General features: G+C 33.3%; 1 protein-coding gene across 1 annotated transcript in view; it reads right to left on the bottom strand.

Moving 5' to 3' along the window:
- LOC118194601 (uncharacterized) overlaps positions 1-20780 on the bottom strand; it is a 61431-nt gene extending 40651 nt beyond the window's left edge. The window contains exons 1-2 of the mRNA XM_085825049.1: positions 20298-20780; positions 19959-20007 (exon numbers count right to left, since the gene is read on the bottom strand). Coding sequence (XP_085681175.1) covers positions 19959-20007; positions 20298-20338 — 90 coding nt within the window. The 5' untranslated portion in view covers positions 20339-20780. The remainder of the gene's footprint in view (positions 1-19958; positions 20008-20297) is intronic.
- Positions 20781-21877: the final 1097 nt, after the last annotated feature.

The following is a 21877-nucleotide window of genomic DNA, read 5'->3' as shown; positions in this document are numbered from 1 at the left end:
AATTTTCTAATAAATGACACTGGTACATAATATAACCATAGTTTACCTTTATGAAGAGTCCTGACTGGCAACAGGGACGTGGGGAAGATTGCAATGGGTTACTGTGGGGATGGATACTCCCCCTCTGATTGAGGAAGGCTCTCCCTTCTTGGGAATTTTACTCCACTAGAAGCAGGTTCTGGGTCAGAATCTCTTAACTTTCATTTAGTTGCATGTTGCTCTACCAAAAACGTATCTAGTAACACTTGCTTCTGTCTTCTTTTCAAGATGCCTCTAAAATGCGACACTACATTTCATTCCACAAGTTCATGGCGTGCCTATACACTGCTTTATTCGGTTGATTTTCTTCAAAAAAAGTTTTCACTTCTTCCCACTTGCCTAAACTTCTTTAATCTTATTGGAAGAGAGGGCCTCATCTCCTCTTTCCTCTGCCCCTAACGAAAACTCTTCTACCACCTCTTACTGCTGCTCTTTGTGAAGTTCTTTTAAGTTTGTTCATTGTAAGTTTTTCACTATGCTCCTTCACTATCTCATCCAGATCAGCACTATCCACATCCAGACCCATACTTTTCCCCAGAGATACAATTTCTTTGACTAGCTGCACTGTGTTGTCCACGGGTTGAAGATTGAAACCTAAGTCAGGAATACTCTGAGGCCACAGTTTTTTTCCATGCTGAATTCAGGGTCCTCACTGAGACATCTTTCCAAGCCTTATCAATGAGGTTTAAACAGTTTAGGATGTTGAAGTGATCCTTCCAAAATTCTCTGAGGGTCAGGCTTGTATTTGCAGTCACTTTAAAGAACCTTTGAAACAAGCCTTTGCGTACAGCTTCTTAAAGTTGGAAATAACTTGTGGTCCATACGCTGGAGAAGTGGAGTGGTGTTGGGATGTAGAACACTTATGAAATGAACTGAGGCAACAATCTTCTTGGAAGGCATTGTGAAATAATTATTTTCATGTTAAATGCAAAAAAACAGTTATCTCACAAGCGCACAAACACATAGATAAAAGAACACCAAGTGATCTGACGAGGGGATTCCTTAAGTCGGCCAGATCGGGAAATGGCACCACGCATACCAACAGCCTGGTTCATTGTTCGTTACTTGAGTCAATGCTCGTATTTAGAAGCACATTTTTTGCTCATACTTTCCACGTACTCGAATTTCTTGTATACAGAGGTGCTCGTATCTCAAGGTTCCATTGTATTTTTATTTCAAGCTTTAATATAAAATTAAATTGTCTGTACCTTTTAATCTTCATCTGGCCATGGGCATGATATTCACCCATGTCTCTGGATAAAAACATTAAAATTTGTTTTTAATTATTCATTGCTCAGCTGCTCATTATTTTCATTTCTAATTTTATAATTACTATGCAGCAATAATCTATTCAGTAAAGACATAAAGAGGCAGATTTTTTCTTGTAGTAATTTGTGAAATTTACTCTTTGTTTTCAATTTTTAATCCTTCAAATTCCTTTGATTTTAACAAAAAATAAATTTATTGTTTTAAGTAAATAAAAGGAACAAGAGGATCAAAAATTAGACACACATTTAACAAAGGATTCACATGAGTCCCATATAGCTCATTATGAGATGCGAATTAACTTTCCTGAAGTGTTAGAATTAACGTTTATTGCTGCAAGATACGTTACATGTTAAGCATCTTCCAAATCGCATACCAGGGAGGGGGGAATGCAGTCCGTTGTTTACTTAGCTGTTAAGTATTTAGTTAGTCTATGAATATAAAAGACTATTTTGATTCAAGTTTTGGCATTTATCAACATTTTCTACACCTTTTTGTTTTAATTTATAAAAACATGTTAAAAAATACTCTAAATCGAAATAAATTTGTATGCATTTTTTCAGCTTGTTAAAGAAGCGGAGCAGAATTATTTTCCAGTAATGGTGAAAGGCAAGCATGGAGCAGAAAAGGTTGAGAATCACTGATATACATCCATCACTTCATCAGCACTGTGATGCATGTGGTTGTTCACCTAAACAACTGCTGTAAATATCTATGACAAAAAGGACATTTTGTTCTTCATTTCGTTTACACTTATTGTGTTTCTGTATTTATATTTCATACTTACCATACATTTTAAAGTGCAAAGTCTGAGATAATATCATGCCAGAACTTGTTTCTGGATTTCAGAAATTTCTGGATTTATTATCATCAGTTTAAATCTGTAAGGCCGCATTCAGATGGCGGCATAAAGGGCATAGAGGCATAGTCATAAGGTCATAAAATAAGGGAGTTCCATTCACACCTGCGAGACGACGGGGTCTAAGCAGTGGCCAATGAGAGAAGCTTAATTTGCGCATGCGTGAATGTGCCTATACCTTTTGCGTGCTGTTTTCCTGCTCGATTGATTTCCTGTGTTCGTTCTGCTTGTTTTCGTTATTTTCAGCTCAACACAAAGTTTTACTGGCTCAACAGAATGCTCTTTTATCTGCTTTCTTATTAGCCAAAAAGCAACGGAAGAAGGTAGAAAAACAAAAAGAATGAAATGGTCCAGATATATTTTTTTGGAAAGACCAATACTTGGTTGGCACATATTTCTGTGCAAAGCAGTATGGAATATTTCTGCATTGCACTGTAGTACTCTCTATACTATAAACATGTGCATGCATACACACATAAAACCTTCTTCAATTTTTATATGTAATTTCCCTTAGGAGAAATACGATATTCTAAATATACCTAATTAAAAAAAAACAAAAAACGTGAGGATAAGCAACAGATATCCTTTATATAATATTTTCCATTTTGCAGGTGTGAAAGCAGTTAAGCGGAAAAGAGTACTTACCATACATTCATTTTTTTTTTAATTTTATTATTTTTTATTTTTATTTTATTATAAGGAGCATGTTTCTGTGCTTAGCACTCCTTAACCACTGCCACTGTTGATCAATACAGTAGTTGGCTGCACTACCAGTGTCAATTATTACTAGTATCCCACAACTGGTCACCATGACCAGCAACCACAACTAAACCTGTACAATACTATGAAATATTCACCCAACAATGTATTTTATGCTCAATCATTAAATACATTTTGCTGTGTTGCCAGCTGTTTGTATGCATCTATTTCTAACCATTTGCATGTATAAGCCGCATCCCTAAATTTCATGTGCTTTTTCTGAAAAAAAAAAAAAAAAAAAAGGTTTACACTCGAGAGAATACAGTACAGTCAAAAGTCATTAATTCGGACACCCATAATCCGGACATCAAAGCTAAAAACTTTCTGTGCACGCGTCGCGTTGACACATGCACAAAGGCGTTTACGCGTGCGCGTAAGACCTTTACGACTGCGCATATGCGTTGCACAAGCGCAAAATACGTTTTCGTGTGCGCGTGTAATGTATAATGGATGGTATAAGCTAAAATTATCTAATTATCTATTTCAGTTAATGTTGATGATTGCGTTGTTCCGATGCTGGAGCTCCCAAAGGATCTACAAAACGAAAGTATGTTTCGATGTTCATCAAACAAAAAGTGGAATTGCTGCAAAAAATGGATAAAGACATGAAGAAGGTGACAAGAGAGGTTAATGAAAATGAAAAAATTTCGATTGAAAAGTTAGTTGGTATTCTCGGCACAGCAATTACGGGACTTGAACAGTGGAACTTTGTAACTGAACAAGAAATTATGTCTGTTTATAGAATTAAAGAGAAAGTATTATCACATAAAACGAAGCAACTTAAACAGCTTACATTGAAAGAAATGTTTAATAAAGTAAAGAAATAAATATTAAGCTTTTTTTTTTTTTTTTTTTTTGATACCCTTTAGATCATAATTGTTCTTTATTTCATAAATTACGGTTTCATATTTTTAATTTTATAATTTCTGCATGCCATCTTACGAGATTTAAACTGATGATCTATAATCCGGAAAAAATCGATAATCCGGAATCGCCGAAGTCCCGACGAGTTGGGATTAACGACTTTTGACTGTACAAAGTAAACACTAACTTTCAGGAATTTTTGTGGATAATTCTGCAAACTGGTATGTTTATATCACATGAATAATTCAAATTAAACTCTGCTCTGCTTTGAGATGTCATAGATGTAAGTTTCATCCACGTCTATCAATAACGTCTGTAATCAGAATAACTAGTGAAATTAAATTTACTTCACTTATTGAGAGGTGATCAACTAATCAAAGCATCCACATTCCTTGTTACGGTCAGATAGTATTAGAAAGAAAGTTCACAAAGAAAGCACAGAGGCGGAAAGAAAAAAACCCAAAATAACATGAAAATATGTTTCAGACTACTTGAAATTTGGATTTATTCCAGAGCCGGTACTTAGCTGAATCAACGACCTTTTTGTACTATCTGTGCTCAGAGTTTATCAAATGATGCCATGAAACCTTGAAAACTTGAAAGGCACTTGAAATCAAAACAGCTAGATTTAGCTAAGAAACTACTTGAACATTTCCAAAAAGTGGGTGAAAATATGCAAAAATAACTAGGTACCTAAAAAATAAGGTTTTTTTAAGATAAGTCCCTATCAAAGGCTATCGATCTAATAGCACTTTAAACAGCGAAAAACAAAAAGCCATATGCGATTGGAGAAGAATTATTCAAGCCTTGCATATTGCAAACTTATGAAGAGGTTTGGGGAAAAAAGCTATACAGAAACTGAGAGTAATAAGTTTGCTAACACTCTTAAGCCCAGAATTGAAGAAATGACTGAAAATGACTGCAAATCACTTGGGAGTTGTTGCAAAGATAAAAATGTAAATCACCAACACTTTCTGTCTACACACTGCCTTACACATAGTGAGCATCTTGTGCTGAAAAAAAAAAATGTTGCCAGTACTACACCAAGTATTATCAGATGTTACAAATATAATAAATGAAATTCGACACAAAGTGATTAATTCTTGACTGCTTGAAACATTTTGTGAAGAAATGGGTTCTCAGTATATTCATCGTCTTCTTCACACTGAGGCAAGATGGCTTTCCGGGGGGGGGCAAAGTACTGACTCGACTGTTCGCCCTGCATGAAGAAATCAAATTATTTTTCACCAGCAAAATAATTCGGAATTTCAAGAACTCTTGTCCGACGATTTAAGTAGGTAGCCAAACTTGCATACCTGACAGATGGTTTTCCTCTGTTATTAGAATTAAACATGTGCAAGGACAACTTAAGCACATGTTTACATTACGAGTAAAATAGATGCTTTTCAAAAACAATATCACTGGCAAACGCTGTAGAAGGAAATCTGCAAATGTTTATAAATTTTAAAGAAAGTATGGGAGAAAAAGATCTCAACCAGTAAGTGGTATCCATTATTCAACAACACATACAGTCACTGGCAGAATATTTTGGTTTTTATTACCTAAACATTTTGCCAGATCCTAGGTATGGAAGTATGTTGATTACATTGTCATCCACTGTCAGCAAACACTATTATTGTCAGCAATTAAAACTTGGTACAGGTCTCGGCTTGAAATAAACATGTTTCTTGTTCTTGCAGTGATATCACTAAAATATAAAACCCACAAACTGATCTCAAACAAACAGGAATAAATATCACACTAAAATGTGCAATACTTAAATAAACCCAAATTTTTCATTTTTTAAAAAATAATTGCTCTATAACTTTGTTACCTCTAATGATTGTATTTCACATTATAAAATAAACAGTTTCTGATTATTATTATATAAATGTATTTACCTTGTTTTCTAAATTATATTAGTGGCCCGCCAAATAAGAAATTATACATTTAGTGGTGCATGAAGTTCTTTAGGTTGGCAACCACTGGTCTAGACTGTCATCAATGTATTGTCATTGGTCATGATGGTGTGATTCCCTGAATAGTAGGGGTCTTGAAAGTGCAATACAGAAATTTCAGTTAGTTGATACCTTTTATGACAGATCTGCTTTTTTCTTTTTCTGGAGTACTGCATTCTCCATTTATAAATTTTATTTGAAGGAAAAAAAAAAAAAGTTCTGTTGATCTGAAGTTCCAGATATCAGATGTTGAGCATTCAGATTTTGACTTAAAACTGTATTAATGAAACTATTACTTCTGCCTCTATCGCTCTTAAAGTGGTGACCATCAATTCTGTTATGCCCTATATATTTGCAACGACAATTCAAGGCTGTATAAAGATACACAATTTTGAGAAAAAAAAAAAAAAAAAAACCCACCATGAAGGAAGTGGTTGTTTTTGATGAAATTGAACATGTGTACAGCTCATACACAGATAATAAAATGATTAGAACATCAAGGTCACAGCTGCCTGTTCATGACTCACAATCACCAATTGATTGTTTAAATTAGTAGTTGATTGAACCACCCCTGGCGGCAATGCATGCTTGAATTCGTTGAGGCAAGGAGTGGCAGAGGTTCCTAATGTCATCCTGTGATACATTCTGCCAGGCATTCATCAGGTGTTGCTCCAGATCTGTGATATTTTGTGGTGCCAAATCTGGCGGCCTACCATACCCCAGACATGCTCGGTTGGTGAAAGGGCTGGTGACCTTACTGGCCAAGGAAGAGTATCAACCGCACAGAGACAGTCCAGAGATACACGAGTGGTATATGGTCTGGCATTATCTTGTTGGAAAATGCTCCCAGGATGACATGCCATGAAGGGTAATGCAACTGGCCACAGGATGGTATTAACATATCATTGAGCTGTTAAAGATGTACAGAGGATGACTAAAGATGACCTGCTGTCATAAGAAATAGTGCTCCACACCATCACACCAGGGGTTATGGTTGTATGCCTTTGTAAAACAAAGGCTGATTGGGACCGCTGACCCCCCGTCCTCTCCAGACACGAACACGGTGGTCATCTGCTTCAAGAGTGAAGCGAGATTCATCGCTGAACACTATATGATGCCACCTTTCCAGACGACTCCGCTTATGTTGTGGGGTCAAAGGCAAATGTCTTAAAGGCCTCTGTGAGTGTAACCCCACCTCGAACAAGCGCTGTGAGATGGTGGACAGTACCACGGGAGGTATATAGCTGTAGTGTGTAGAATAGTCGACAATGATACTGTTGGGAAGGCTCGGGCCTGGCAAACAATCATCCTATCTTGCCTTGCATTTGTGATCCTTGGCCTTCCAGAGCCTTCATTTCATCGGCAATTTCCTTGTAGCAACCACTGCTGCCAACATCTTTGCACAGCAGTGTCTGTACGCGGCAGGTGAAGGCCTATTGCTCGGTATGATCACCCAGCTTCACGCAACCCTGCAATGCGACCGCGTTTGAAGTCGTTTAGTTGTCTGCAAGGTCTTCAATACCATCATAATGGCATCTTTAGTTGCCTCTTTACGGAATTACAATGGCAGCATCCAAAAAAAAAAAAAAAAAAAAAAAGAGATAAATTTTCTGCCTCTGTTACTGGTTTTATACTTTGCACACTAGAAATGCATGTTATGATCGCAATTCCTGTTCATTTGCCTTGAAACTTTGATCATTTGCATACCAAATTTCATCACGTTTGCAAAAGGTGCTTCGATTTTTTAGTAAAAGAGTGTATTTTTCAAAATTCAACGTACATATTTTTTTGTTTAATGTTGATTTTTTTCCACGTATATTTTTCAATGATTAACTAATTACAAGAAAATTTTTATCTTTGCCCTGTCACTATAGGTTAATATATTGAAACTTCAATTTCAGTAACGTTTTAGGAATTATCCCATTTCATTAGTTATTGATGTCTGTTAATAGTTACAGATATTTATAAAAAAGATTCATTAGCAGCCACATGATTTTAGACATGAATGAGATTGAATTTCTAAATCAAACAGAAATTTAAATGAATTGAACTTAATCTTGCACCATCAGATGAGAAGACCATAGAAGAAAGATAATGCCATGCAGACACTGTTGTTACATAAATCCTTCCTTGCAATGATTGTAATTTTTTCTCTTTATTATCTTTCTTCCATTCAACAGATTAAAATGTATAAAAAAATTAAATAAAAAATTTCAAATTGAATGCTTAGAGTAAATTTTTTTTAAAGATTTCTTTTAGCTATCATAATACATTTGGTCATATGCAAGTAAAATTAAAATCATGGAGTACTAATTAAGAATTGCATTGGGGCATTTACAAGTTTTAAGGAATAACAGAAACGATACAATACAAATAACATACATCAGAATAATTATATTCAATTCGCTAAATTGCTCTTTGACAGTTTTACTTAAAAATCTGTCATTGTTAGCAATGTCTTGATTTTATTTTTAGTCATCCATGACTAAGAATACTATGATTACTAACAATTATTTTACACTATTTAAAGAATTTATATCAAACAAGGTACGTTAAAAAATTTATACATATATTTTAATATTTTTTAAATGAACTTCAATTTAAACTTATAAGTTCAGTCATGCCTCTATTACTCTTATAACTTAAATGAACTTACATTTTGTATGGAAATATTTTTTCTTCTGTATGAAAAACAAAAACACTACCAGCAATAAATAAATAATGCTAAAACAAACAAACAAACAAACAAAAAAATTACCCTTTTCCATACACACTGCAAATATCCTCTTATATTGTAATTTTTTTCATGTTGGATATGGTCATTTTTTCATGCAAGTAAAACTGAAATGAAAACTTAAGTAAACTGAAATGAAAACTTATGAATAACATTGAAAAACATAAATAATGATAAATAAGAAGTCTTGCATGTACCATAAACAAATAAGGAGAAATAAAATAACAAACAAATATAATACATGCAGATGAATCTAAAGTTTACCGAAAAACTCTAACTAGAAGTGAATAAAGAAATTGGAACAAAGAAACTTTAAGATTAGATTTTCTGGATATCTGAATTAATCCTAATCTTGAGTTAGCAGCAGACTCTGAATGTCAGGGTTATTATGAAATATTATTAGTAGACCGTGTGTCAACTCCTGTCCACTGTCTAGTCAAATAATAAGTACATGCACAGACGGCTCAAATATGTTATATAAAACTAAAATCAATTCATAGATTAACCAACTGAGAGACTTTTACCACATCAAAACTATGCTCTAAATTACAGTTCTATATATTATAAGGCTTCTAGTGACTCAGATTTTCTTCATTTTGATTCAGTAAAAAAATATAGCATGCTGCTAAAAATAAACAAAACTGTAGGCTTAGATTTGGGAAAATAGAATCATATGTTCTCACATCGACTGCCAAATTGTGCCTAAGGCTTATTTATACAGTTTATGGCTGCCAAAGAGAATTCCTAGATTCGGTTATGATAAATGGTATATACACTGACTACCAATAAGTATTTGGACACCTGTGATAGAAGAGAAAAACTAACTTTATTCAAAATCAATAGTTGGTAGAGCCTCCACAAGAGGTAATTACAGCGTGGACCCTCCGGGGCATACTTTCCACAAGTCTTTGTACGACACCTAGTGGTATTTTCTTCCACTCGGCTTGGAGAAGACATAGAAGTTCCTTCACCGATTTTGTACTGCCACAACGTAGGAAGCACATTGTCATCCAAAATAGTGCAGTAGGCATCGGAGTTGAGCTTACCATGAATGGGGACCAAGGGTCCCAAGCCCATACCAGGAGAAACACCCCCAGACTGTAATTCCACCTCTGCCGAACTTGACTGTTGGCACAAAGCATTCTGGCAGGAGACGTTCTCCAGGTAGACGCCAGACCCAGACCCTGCCATCCGAATGGTAAAGGGTGAACCTTGATTCGTCACTCCAAAGAACCCGTTTCCACTGATCTACGGTCCAATTTCGATGTGCTTTGCACCACATTAACCGAGCAGCGTGGTCGGACTTTGTGATCAAAGGCTTATGGGCAGCAGCATGACCATGAAAACCAAGCAGATGTGCTTCCTTATGGATGGTATTCATTGAAACAATACTCCCGGATGCCTGTTGAAACTCCTCGCGGATGAGGGCCATAGGTTGGGTGCGGTTCTTCCGAATTTCTCTGGACAGCACTCGTCGGTCTCTATCTCCCTGTTTCGTTGGTCTGCCGACACGGGGCACATTCCGATAATCACCGCTCACCTTCCACTTCTTAATCATATAGGCCACTGTCCATTTTGGGTAGTTCAGATCGCTAGATATGTCCCTTAAGGATCGGCCACATTTGTGATACCCGATAATTATACCTTTCTCGAAATCAGAGAGCTCCGAACTGCGAGGCATCTTGCCTGCTACTAAAGCCGATGCTGTTTCCTACAAGATATATACCGGCGGAGTCCGTGAGAACCCCAGATACCGTCATTGCATAGGTGTCCAAATACTTATTGGTAGTCAGTGTATGTGATGATCGGCTGGCAGGGCACGAGCTTTTTCTGGAGCAAAGTTAACAAAATTTATTATTAATGATCAAATTACTAAATCCATAGATAATTTCATACTTTTAGTCATCTTGGAATTACCTTCATACAAATAAATGAAACTGATACAAGAATTTTGAAATCATTAGTGTTTATTAATCCAGGGTTTATTTCTAAGTAACTGCTAAACAATACACACTTGTGAAACCCATTGTTCCAAAATACAGTTTAAATTGGTTCTTGAGGGTAGAGAAGTTAACTGCTACTGCTATAATATACTGTGAATATGAGACATGCATATTAATCAGGAATTCTGCTGCCAAAGTGATAGCTTAAGTATATTACTGATATCAAAAGTAAGCCAAACTATTTGAAATATAATGTAAACTAGGAATGTTTGAATTAGATATGGATAAAACTTAAATTTTCTGAAATTCGAATCTGAATCCTACAAAGTTCTCCAGTTTTTTTAGTTCTTCTGACGAGAATAATTAAAAGGCAGGGGAATAAAATAAAATAGAAATAGAACTTCTTTTACGAAAAAATTTAATACAGCTTTTAAAAATACACTTACATTATTAATTAGCACAGTTAATTTTCAAAATTGGAAAAAACAATTGTGTGACATTTAGAATTCTTTACATTGTCTCATAACCTTCCAAAATCTAACCTTCTAAAATCAAAACAAGTATAGAGTGAAAAGGTAAACATTAAACTTGGCATTCTAAATTCTCTCTAGAAAATGAAGAGCATGGCATTCAAGGCTGCCTAATTTAATAACCTGTGATTCAAATCAATGCTTAAATTGTACCAGAACCAGGCTACAGTATTTTTCAGTTTTTGAAATAAATTATAATTTTAGCCAAAGAGCTTCGCAGCCCTAATTAAAATGAATTTCAGTATTTCCTTTTAAAAAATTGGACTACAGTTTTACCAGAAAATTTAATACAATTATAGTATCCACCCAACCAGCCAGGAAAGTTGGCAATCATTGGCAACTAATTTTTCAGCAACGTAAAAACAGAAGCCATTTGAAAAAAACACTGAACTTGAGTACATAAAACAGTAACAAATTAACTAAATTCATACAGAACAAACACTCATAATAAAACAATCAAAATCTTATAAAATAGTAACAAATTAACTAAACTAAAAACACAGCAAACACCCATAATAAAACACTTAACTTTCTATAGTCTTGGGTTTTCTGTCCATGAGTATAACAATCTGTTTTTTAACTTTAAAATATTGTTAAATATTTTAAAATTGTGCGCAGCGCTAGGTTTCCAAATAACATATCCGAAACAGTGTAGTTGTGTTTCTTGTTTGGTGCAGTGCTGTACGGACGCATTTTTATCATTTGAAACATTTGTTGACATTATTGTAAGTATAAATTTATATAATACTATAACGATTAATACAGTGAGAAATATTATGATCTTTAGTTTTTATCATGGGTGATAGTAAAAAACAAGAAAAGAAAGCAACCAGAAAAAGCATTTCACAGGAAACTAAAATGCGAGTGATTAGAACATTATATTCTGGTGAATGTCAATCTCAAATTAGTGCTGCATTGAATTTGGCAACTTCAACAATAAGGACAATTCTTAAGAATAAAGAAAAAATACTGTCATCGGCAACTGCAACTACCTCAAGCTCTGCAACTAGAATTACCCGTTCTAGAAATAACATTATAGAGGAAATGAAAAAACGACTGTGTATATGGATTGATGAGGAAATTAAATGCAATATGCCATTAAACGAAGCTATCATGCGTTCTTGACAAAAAGGTAGAAAATTGGAAACACACAATAGATTGAATGATGTGACTGAGAATTTTATTTGTTTGTATAAGTATATTCGTTCATATTGTTTTTATTTTTGTAAGAAATAAAGGTACTTCCGTTTTGCTGGTGCAAGCGATAAAGTCGCCAATAATGGTACAAGCGATGCCAAACGGAATATTCTCGCTGGTAACCTTTTACGCCTCATTTTTAAAAGAAGTAGCAGTGTTTTTTTAACAGATTGATGGTTTCTTTCAATACTGGCATATAATTACATAGAATTTTTATCAGATATTTCAGTTTTATGTCTAAGGCCATTTTCGGTAATTACGTACGTCAATTAGGATGCAATCACAGCGCTTACCCGAAGCCGAAAATATAGAAAAGGTAAAGTCAAGGGTTAAATTCATCAATTCTAATGAGAATGCATTAGCGAAGTAAAGCACTGCAGTTTTACATAATTTAATAATAAGCTATTCGTACGAACTTAAATATTTCTTGCATTTAAACTTGTGTTACAAATTAAGATTTAACTTGAAATTAATGTAGATAATTACTGAGAGCATTAGATTTTTGTAAAGTATTTTACGTGAGATGAGATCGCTTGGGGTCACGTGATATGAACCGGCGAATCAGGATGTTGAACCATGAAAGCATAGTAAATTCTTAAATTAATGTCTTTTTACAAATGTATTGTCTTTATTTATTGGCTTTTTATAAAATTTTAAGCGATATTAAAATGTTTATGCCTGCAAAATAAAAAATTCTTAGAACTAACATTTTTAAAATATTTTTTATGTGTATACTGTATGTTGTAGCCAATAAAGTCTCCTTGGCGAGATTTGAGCCGGCGAAACGGAAAAGTACTGAAATAAATGTTTGGTTTTATTTTTATTTAAAAAAAACATTATTAAATTTAATACCTAACCAATTTTCTATCCATCTTCCCCTAACCCCATTATTTACATGTTAAGATAGCCTCGTTTAGCGCTGTTTCGCATTACGCTCTGATAGAACGTATCCCTCACGTTAAGCGGGGTTTTACTGTATGTCATAATAGGGTTTCCACTGCATTCAACTACTCAGGTTACCATAAATGAAAGAACAACTAAACGATAATCCAAGGGGCACCCTTTAATATACTCTAACTGCACCATTTTATAAGCACTTTAATAATGAAAATTAATTCGGAAAATATTTACAGCTTTACAGCCAGTGGATTTTGTTCAGCTACCTGTTTTAAAATCTCTTTAAAACAGTTTTTTTTTGGACCTTTTCTTCCAGACATTTCCTCGGTTAGAGTTGACTTTAGGGTACCCCTTGTATTATCGCCAAGTTGCTGTTTCATTTATCACCAAGTTGTTGTTTCATTTATCGCTAAGTTGTTTCATTTATGGTAGCCTGAGTAATTGAATGCTATGGAAACTCTATTATGATGTAATCATTGCAATAAATTTGTAAGGGCTTGTGGTTGTATGTGTGTTGGTTAGGAAATATATTAGTTGGTTCGTGGTTTAGAGGGTAAAATGACCGAATGTGGTAAGATTAATTTTAAGTTTCTGTATGATTTGGAAAGAAAGGGTAAAAGAGCATTACTTGACTGGTGTGTAAATGAAGGTTTACTTAGTAGCCATTATAAGGTGTCCTGTTTGTAGGAAGGAAATGCGTATGGTCGAACGGTTGTTACGAAGGATATTATTGACTCTTATTTTGTGAAATTATGTGGCAACACCAGTATACAAATTCTAGTTCAGATAATTTTAGGAAGTTTTTGGATGCTGTTAAGGAATTTTCTTTGATTGCTTTACAGCAGTCAAAGAAAGAAGAGTTGTGAATTCGTAAATAAGGTAAGTGGACATTTCCTTTGTGTAGTGCAAAGATGAATTTCCTTTTTCATGCTATTTCAGTGTTTGATTTAAAATGTAGTTTATTAAGATTATATATATATATATATATATTTTTTGTTGGTTGGTCCTTTAACTTTTGAAGTGCATATAGTTCGATGTGTACATGGACAAACTCAAGGGAGTGCGCAAAACCTAGTTTGTGCAAATCTCTGATTTTTTTTTAGTGAAAATAGCTCGATGTGTACATGGATAAAGTCAAGGGAGTGCGCAATGCACTTTTTGTACAATTCTGGGATTTTTTTTAAGTGAAAATAGGTTGATGCGTGCATAGATACCGAATTTGTGCTATTCTCCGTCTTTTTATTTTGGCTTTGTGTAGGAGCGATTTAGACCAGTTTGTGCAATTCTCTTTAAGTGAAAATAGGTTGATGTGTACATGGGTAAAGTCAAGGGAGTGCACAAAAATGGCATTGTGCCATTTTTGTGCAATTCTGGGATATTTTTTTAAGTGAAAATAGGTCGATATGTACATGGATACCAAGTTTGTGCAATTCTTTATCTTGTTACTTTGGCTTGCGTAGTGGCGATTTTTCCACTACACAAGCCAAAATAACAAATCAAAGAATTGCACAAACTTGGTATCCATGTATCGCCAAGGGGTACCCTTAAATACACCGGTACTTACGTATTATTGCAACCAGGTTGGCGCGATTTGTAAGTTTGAGTAATAAAGTATGAATAAAAAGAAAATGTACATTTATTAATTACAGATAATTTTTAATACAGTTTTTTATATTATTTTGTTTTAAAATATAAAATAGCAATTTGAAAACCGCCTTCGCCATTAACAGCTTGAGCTTGGCACCATATAAATTCGATAAGGTATGAGTCAAGATGATGACGGGATGTTCCTCTCTGTTTTTTGTTGAGCCATTTGGCTGAGCCCCACATGCACTCTACATGTTGTATCTGAACGCCCGTGTTGGGATCCACAAAGTTATATTTGTGATTAACAGTTCCATGCAGAAATCCAGCATTTTCGAACTCACTTGTATTGTATCCTTTCCAGCTATCCGAATAAATGATGCTTCCTTCTTTGATATTTTTGCAAATTTTTTCCATAAGGGTAACGGCGCTTCTGTTAGGTACAGTAACCAAAAAAGTCTCTTTTCTCGGCAAATTCCGCCGAAAACCTATTGCTGTGGTAGTACACACCCAGTGTTATTTTTTCTTTTTACAAATAAACTTTCGTCTATTTTCACAATAAATCCTTCGCCGCCTATTTGCTTTCTTTCTTTTTCATCCATTTCAAGGGCACATATCTCCCGCATGTAATTAATAATCCGCATGTAACGAAAAACTACGTATAACACGTAGGGTTGTCGTAAGTAGGGTCGCCAAATTTGGCGATTTTGGCCTGGTTGCGTTAATACGTAAGTATCAATACACCTCTACCATTTCCTCTAAATGAATTCTCCAAGCTAACTCAAATAATTTGATTGTTTGTAAAATACAACTTCATGGGATGTGCATTTGTAAAATTTACTTCTTGGAATTCCCAAATCCCCCCCCCCCCATTTAGTGGGTTGTCAAATAAAATACATTGGTTGATCTTTACAATATGGTAACTGGTAGTTTGGCGACATTTTGGAGGCGATAAAGGTTACTACCTGGGACTTTGGTAATAATGTGAGCAGTACTCAGTTCCGATTACGCATTATTTTGTGTGAGGGAAATGAGAGATCATGGGATATGTCATGTGATATTAATGGACGAATTACGGTTCTTGAATCGGAAAAGAGGGGAAATCGGGAAAAAATCTGGAAATTTTTCATTTGGTTTATTCTGTGTTGTGTGAAACAGTGTTCGTGAATTTTTGGATCCCATGGCCGTAACTAAAGAAAAGTTTATCGGACACGTAATCAAGATTCTGAAGAAGATTAGGTAAGTTAGTATTTTTAATTATTTGAGGATATTATTTTTATGCATTGTTCTAAATGTAAGGTGGAAAGGAATTTTGTATTATTGGGAAAATTGTTATTAGCAATGATTTAGTTTAAAGTAATTAGGATTGTAAGGTAATTTTTATTAATTTAATGTATGTGCTCATTTATATTTTAAGTAGTGTTTTTGAATTTAATTATATTTTAATGAAATGATAGTTATTTTGTGAATTTTATGTTTGTAGGAATTTGGTATACGTTTAAGTTGAAATAAACGTGCATGGAAATAATTTAAATATTTGATATTAAGTATTTGTAATGCTTGTGGTATGAATTCGTTGGTGACGTGTATAATGTAATAGATGATTTAGAGGTAAAAGTTTTTGGATATTTTATTTATTTTATATGTGGAAATGTTCATATTTGTAAAGGGTAAATACTTTTTCGTGATCAGGTAATTTCATATATGTTCTTTTTACCGGGTTTAAAGATTGAGAAAATTGTCATGTATTTTTGTGAAATTTTTCTAATTTATGAGAAAAAAGCAGTGTACATGGATATAGTGAAGAGGCCATTTTTGTGCAATTGTGGGATGTTTTTTTAAGTAAAAATAAGTCGACGTGTACATGGTTTAGTGATATTTTAATTAAATGATAGTTATTTTGTGAATTTTATGTTTGTAGGAATTTGGTATACGTTTAAGTTGAAATAAATGTGCATGGAAATAATTTAAATATTTGATACTAAGTATTTGTAATGCTTGCGGTATGAATTCGTTGGTGATGTGTATAATGTAATAGATGATTTAGAGGTAAAAGTTTTTGGATATTTTATTTATTTTATATGTGGAAATGTTCATATTTGTAAAGGGTAAATACTTTTTCGCGATCAGGTAATTTCATATATGTTCTTTTTACCGGGTTTAAAGATTGAGAAAATTGTCATGTATTTTCGTGAAATTTTTCTAATTTATGAGAAAAAAGCAGTGTACATGGATATAGTGAAGAGTGTGCGCAATGCCATTTTTGTGCAATTCTAGGATGTTTTTTTAAGTAAAAATAAGTCGCCGTGTACATGGTTTATGTGTATGTGTTATTTTGAAAAACGCGTAAGGAGTATGGTATTGTGCACTTTTTCCCAATTTTGCAGTGAATATTTGTCATGATTAAGCAGTTTTGTTTGATAAAATTTCTAGCATAAGTGTAATTCGGCTACTAGATTGTTGGAAGAAGTGTTCAGTAGATAAAAAGAAAAGAAACATGTCTTTTGGCGGCGGGGAAAAAAATAGAGGGTTGCTGTAGGAGAGTTGGTCGCCAAATTTTCGCCAAAAAACGCCAAGTTACCATAATGTAAAGATCAACCAATACATTTTCATAAAATTCTGGATTGCCTATTTCAGTGACATAGCACTTTATCCAGCGATTCTTGTTACGGTTGGGTGGATAATGTGATAACCAAAAATTATTTTGACCTTGTAACATTTTATTTTTTAAATAAATAAGGCTTGGAAGCTGATATTAACTTCTGAATGCACAATACTTTCCTTTAAAAACAGAGTTCTTGAAAGTTGATATGTTTAGGGAAAGAAAAGCCGCACACATATGTCAAGGTATTCTCATAACAGGCGACATACTGCTCATAAATCATGATCAAAATAAAAAAAAACTAGTAACGATACTAAATCGAATAAAAAACAGCAACATATAAATATTACTTTATTACATTACCAGAAGATTTAATCCATTATCAGATTATTATATTAAAATATGCAACATTACCAGAAGAATGCACCGAAAGTGTTCTGAAGAGAACCTATCATATCCCATGATGGTCGTCATTGTACTTTACACACTTTAAAAAAGCAATTCAAGTAATCCTATCTAGCATCTGTCAATTGATGTAGCCCTGCTTCACATTTGTTAATAGTCATAATTTTACTATTATAATCAGATATAAAACAACAACAAATACCTGTCTTTATTTCTCATTTACAAACACTGCCTGATCTCTCTAAATATAGATAGAAATTTGTCCTCATTTTGACAGATCATCATCACAATTCAGAAAGGTAATGGAGCAACATTGTGTGTGTTGTTCCACACATATCTGGTAAAAATATTTATTTACAAATAAAAGATATTCTCGTGTCTGTAGGTTGGCACTACAGCAGGTTCAACAAAATTTCTATGATGATTTTTTAAGTGAAAACATATTGTTGTGTACATACGAGACCACCACCACAAAAAAAGGGTTTCTAGAAAAATGTACATCTTATTATTTGTATATCTTGCATTTTTAATTTTATTGAGCAATTACTCTTATATCGAATTCTTAGTGTGACACAACTTTGTAAATGACTGTTGCTTAGCACACATTAGCATAAAATTAGCTGTCAAAGAGCTCATTAATGATCTCGAAAGTTGTCAACAAGCTAATAACTTTTCACCAGGAAGGTGGATAATCAGAAAGTACCCAAAAATGATTACCTTTTCTAGCATCCCATGATAGTCAAAGCCCCAAATAATATGAAATTCAGTTTTTTTAATTATTTAACTATTTCTATTAATTTAATTATTTTTTACAATTCATTTAATTATATTTAGTCTTTTATTTATTTGCTGTGCATGCCTGCTGAGGCCTTCTAAAAAAATACGGCATAATAATACTAAAAAAAATCTGTTTTTAGAAATTAAGCCCTATTCCCAATACAGAGAAATTGCAACAATCAAGTTCTTTTTTAATCAATAATTTCCCAAAACATCAAAGTTATCCTTTCAAAATTCCAATTCAAATATTTAAGGGTTTTATAGTTATGATTCAGATGGTTAAAAAAATCATGAAAATGCATTTCCAAATCTTGAGCCATTTTTCAAGATTCATGGGATCTGAATGTCCCAGCTTTAATAACAATATCTGCACTTCTCTGCATTGAGAATGTACACAGGAAAAAGCACATAAAATTTCATGTTTCACAATGGCTTTTTGTACATTAATGCTGGATGCTGAGAATCATTCACCCAGAGTCCATTAAAAAGGTTTTTTAGCCACATAATTTATTATGACAAAATATTCAATGGTTATCAAACTAATAAAAACCTCTTCACTGAGAACTTTTTAAGGAAAGCTGAATATTTTTCTTATACTAAAGGAAAACTTCAAAAACCCAAGCAGCCAGCTCAAATGCTGCTGAAAACTGAGTGGTACAAATTACCAAAAGTTTGTCTCTTAGCTCTTTGGTCACTGGTGATTCTTTCACAAATGAAGAACTGAAGAATTCTGAACATAAATTGCTGATAGACTTATATGAATAGGTTGTCAGAAGGAAAACCCGCAAACTAGATTATTTGTGATGTTTTGTTAGTTATTTCATGTGGTAATAATTTTCAGTGACTCTGAAAACATTTTATGACTCACATATACTTTGAAAACTAATCAATATTCTGCTCTTCTGTTATTAAGATTGGATTCAGAAATGCATGTATGTATGCATGTGTGTATGTGCATATATACATACATACATGAACACATACATCCATACATACATAAATTTCTAAATTCAGTCTTGATAACTGAGAAGTACTAAATAATTAGATATATTAAGTCTGAAAGATAATTTGAATGTATATTATTATTTACAAAAAAAAAAAAAAAAGCTTAAAAAATTAAATATTTGGCAGTACCAACCAGAAAAAATATTTTTACACAATACAAATGAGGGAAATTACACAATACAGGTGAAGAATTATAGTACTCTCCTTTTTATAACGTCATTTTTGTTTCTCAGACGCTCAATACTTCAGAGCACAACTCACTTGGCAAATATCAAAATATGTTTACAAACTTTAGCACCAGCTGTTTATAGTGTAACAATAAATAATAATTCATTACTAAGTTTTCAATACATAAAAATACAACTATGGGAGCATTGTGTTTGAATAAGTGCATTCTCCTATTCTTTACATTTTCTATTTATTTAATACAGAAAAAATATACATACACACAGATAAAAGAATTAAAATTACATTAAATGTTTATTTCAATTAATTAAAAAAAAGAAACAGTAATACAGGGAAAATTCAAACATGCATACCTCATGAGAATTATTAGTCAGTAAAAATTTACTGTGATGAGACTGCTTCCTGAAAAATGATACAAAATGAATGAAGTAAAATTTTAAGTAATTTCTATAATCAGTGTATTCAAATTAAAAGCAACAATTTACTTTACAAAAAATCACATACACATATAGATACACATGTTTGCCCAGAATAATCAACTTTGTCAAACTCTACATAAAGTTTTAATTTATAACGTCTGAATTAAGTCATGAAATTTTAAAAAAGCTATTAGGTAAGCAAGTGATGTATTTACAAATATCACGACAAAAAAAAAAAAAAAAAAAAAAAAAAAAGCAATTAAATTACTTTACCTCATACTTTTTCCCAGGCAACACCCAAAGCAAGCCCCCATAGAGATGCTTTGAACAAATTACAACAAGCGAAGTAAAATAATCACATGCTACGATACATAACAGCAAAACATAAAAATATAGCTTTACATTACGAAAATCATTATTTAATAAAAGGCGGAAAATGAATAATCGACAGACGGAATAAAACTAGAGGATGATGAATTAAATTTTAGGTATATCCCGAAGACAAAGCATACATAAGACGTATAAATTTCATTTTAATGTGGCCATTCATTACATATACACATCCGTCTAACAACAATAGTCGAACATGATTCAAAAACATAAACAAAAAGAAAACAAATCTGAACTATCACAGTGTACAGTTAACTCTAAAAAATACACCACCACCATTCGTTATTCGTATTCAGTATGGTCACTAGATGGCGCTGCAGTACATAATATTTCTAATATTGATTGCCAATGTTATAGGCAGAAAAGCACATACTTTTAAATTATTGAACCTTTTCTGCTCTAAAGTGAATGCGAATGCTTGAAAAACAGAAAGATGCTTAGAACTTATATTTATGCTAGGATTTTTGAAAATCTGTGGCAGAAGTAAATGTGTATGCATATTTGTAAGATAAAGAAAGAACATGTCTTGCAGTAGTCCCGTAAGTCTCTTTTTCAATTAAGTCTTTAGCCCTAGTAACTTGCTTGAAAAATCTTTATGAACTAGTCATTTCAAAATTCATCCCTTCGTATGATTCTAATATAGCGCTCTTAATCTATGTACTGATAGAATAATGTGGGGCACTGTAACTTCACCTAATGTCCATATTACAGTCTAATAATTTCTTTTTAGCTTCTCTATCCATCCAGCATGCTATTCGCTGCATCCCTACCTCATTTCAAATGCGTTATAAAAAGGAGAAAAGTTCAGATGCATGAAAAAGGAAGGAGTATCCGTCTTGCACCGGTTCAGCTGTGTACGATTGCTTCAAGAATGCTTCATCAAGAATAAAAAGGAATTTTAAGAAGGCTATGACTGCATGTACGTGTTTATGCAGTAGCTACATCAGGTGCTGTGCCATCCACATCAAAATTTAAATAGTAGTGTTGATAATTAAATAGTAGTGTTATTTAAATAGTAATGTTAGTAGAATTATAAATAAATTTGTTTTATTCCCCGTGCAGTGCAGCGCGTGACGAATATTGAAAGAAAGCTAAGCCGGAAAATTAAAAATACAAGAGCACGTGCATTTAACATTTAATGAATAAATACCTCTTTTTGATTTCGAAAAGTTGCTAGAACAATTTCGCGCGAGATTTAAAAAGGTTATAAAAAGGAGGAAAACCTCTTAATTCAGTCAGTTAGTTGTTTTAAGAGTTTGTTTAGAACACTGCTCTTGCTGACTGTATTGTAATTCGCGGATTAGCTTTCTTTAGCTGTTTTGAATTAAGTTCTGTTGAACGTTTGAGTAGTTAAAAGATAACTACTGTGAGATATTGAGATACTGTACGATTTTTTCTGGATAAGTTTAAGCATTTTATTTTATTTGTTCTAACAATAATAAATTTTGTTCATTTTTTTCACC

Source organism: Stegodyphus dumicola, chromosome 10, assembly GCF_044657685.1.
Source record: "Stegodyphus dumicola isolate Sdum_Otavi_A_Nest chromosome 10, ASM4465768v1".
NCBI lineage: Eukaryota > Metazoa > Arthropoda > Arachnida > Araneae > Eresidae > Stegodyphus > Stegodyphus dumicola.
This window is presented reverse-complemented; position numbering and strand designations above follow the sequence as displayed.